Source organism: Priapulus caudatus, unplaced genomic scaffold, assembly GCF_000485595.1.
Source record: "Priapulus caudatus unplaced genomic scaffold, Priapulus_caudatus-5.0.1 Scaffold11781, whole genome shotgun sequence".
Lineage (NCBI taxonomy): Eukaryota > Metazoa > Priapulida > Priapulimorpha > Priapulimorphida > Priapulidae > Priapulus > Priapulus caudatus.
Window position 1 is genome coordinate 1 of NW_014588842.1, and position 584 is coordinate 584.

At 56.0% G+C, this 584-nt stretch overlaps 1 protein-coding gene across 1 annotated transcript in view; it reads right to left on the reverse strand.

The window, feature by feature from the left end:
* Positions 1–217: 217 nt before the first annotated feature.
* The window catches only part of LOC106820348 (atrial natriuretic peptide receptor 3-like), a gene marked incomplete at both ends in the record, with an annotated part of 1,721 nt that continues 1,354 nt past the window's right edge, over positions 218–584 (reverse strand). Inside the window, one exon of the mRNA XM_014824873.1 lies at positions 218–389. Within this exon, the coding sequence (XP_014680359.1) occupies positions 218–389 (172 nt within the window). The remainder of the gene's footprint in view (positions 390–584) is intronic.

Sequence of the window (584 nt, forward strand, 5' to 3'; positions counted from 1 at the left end):
TTTCTTTCTTTCTTCTTTCTCTCTCTCTCTCTCTCTCTCTCTCTCTCTTGCGCCAACGCGGCGACATCCATGCAGACAGCATGTACCAGCACATCCTCTGGTCTATCCTCCTCGCCCCTCCTCGCCCCTCCTTTCCCCGTCTCCTCCTCCCGCTGCGACAAACGCACTTGCTTCCCCTCTTCCCCTTCCTTCCTCCCGCTGCGACAAACGCACGTACTTCTCCCGCGCAGACGTATGCGATCGAGCATGCTGTCTATCTCCTCGGTCGACTGGAAGTCGGTGGGGATGGACATCTGGTCTGCTAGCGTGATGCCAGCGCCGCGGAAGCTGTCAATGATGCTCTTCTGCACGTAGCGACAGGACGTGTCCAGCCGCGTGACGAGAATCGCCTGCAAGTAGTCATGTCGCAGTTAATCCGTCCGCCAGTGTGTGAACATTCTACATAATGATTTTGTTGGCGTTTGCCGATAGACCAGTCACGTCAGCCCGTCAGCTCAGCTGAATGGTTTGTGTGCGTGGGGGGTCGTATGTGTGAGTGTGTGTGTGTGTGTGTGTGTGTGTGTGTGTGTGTGTGTGTGTGTGTG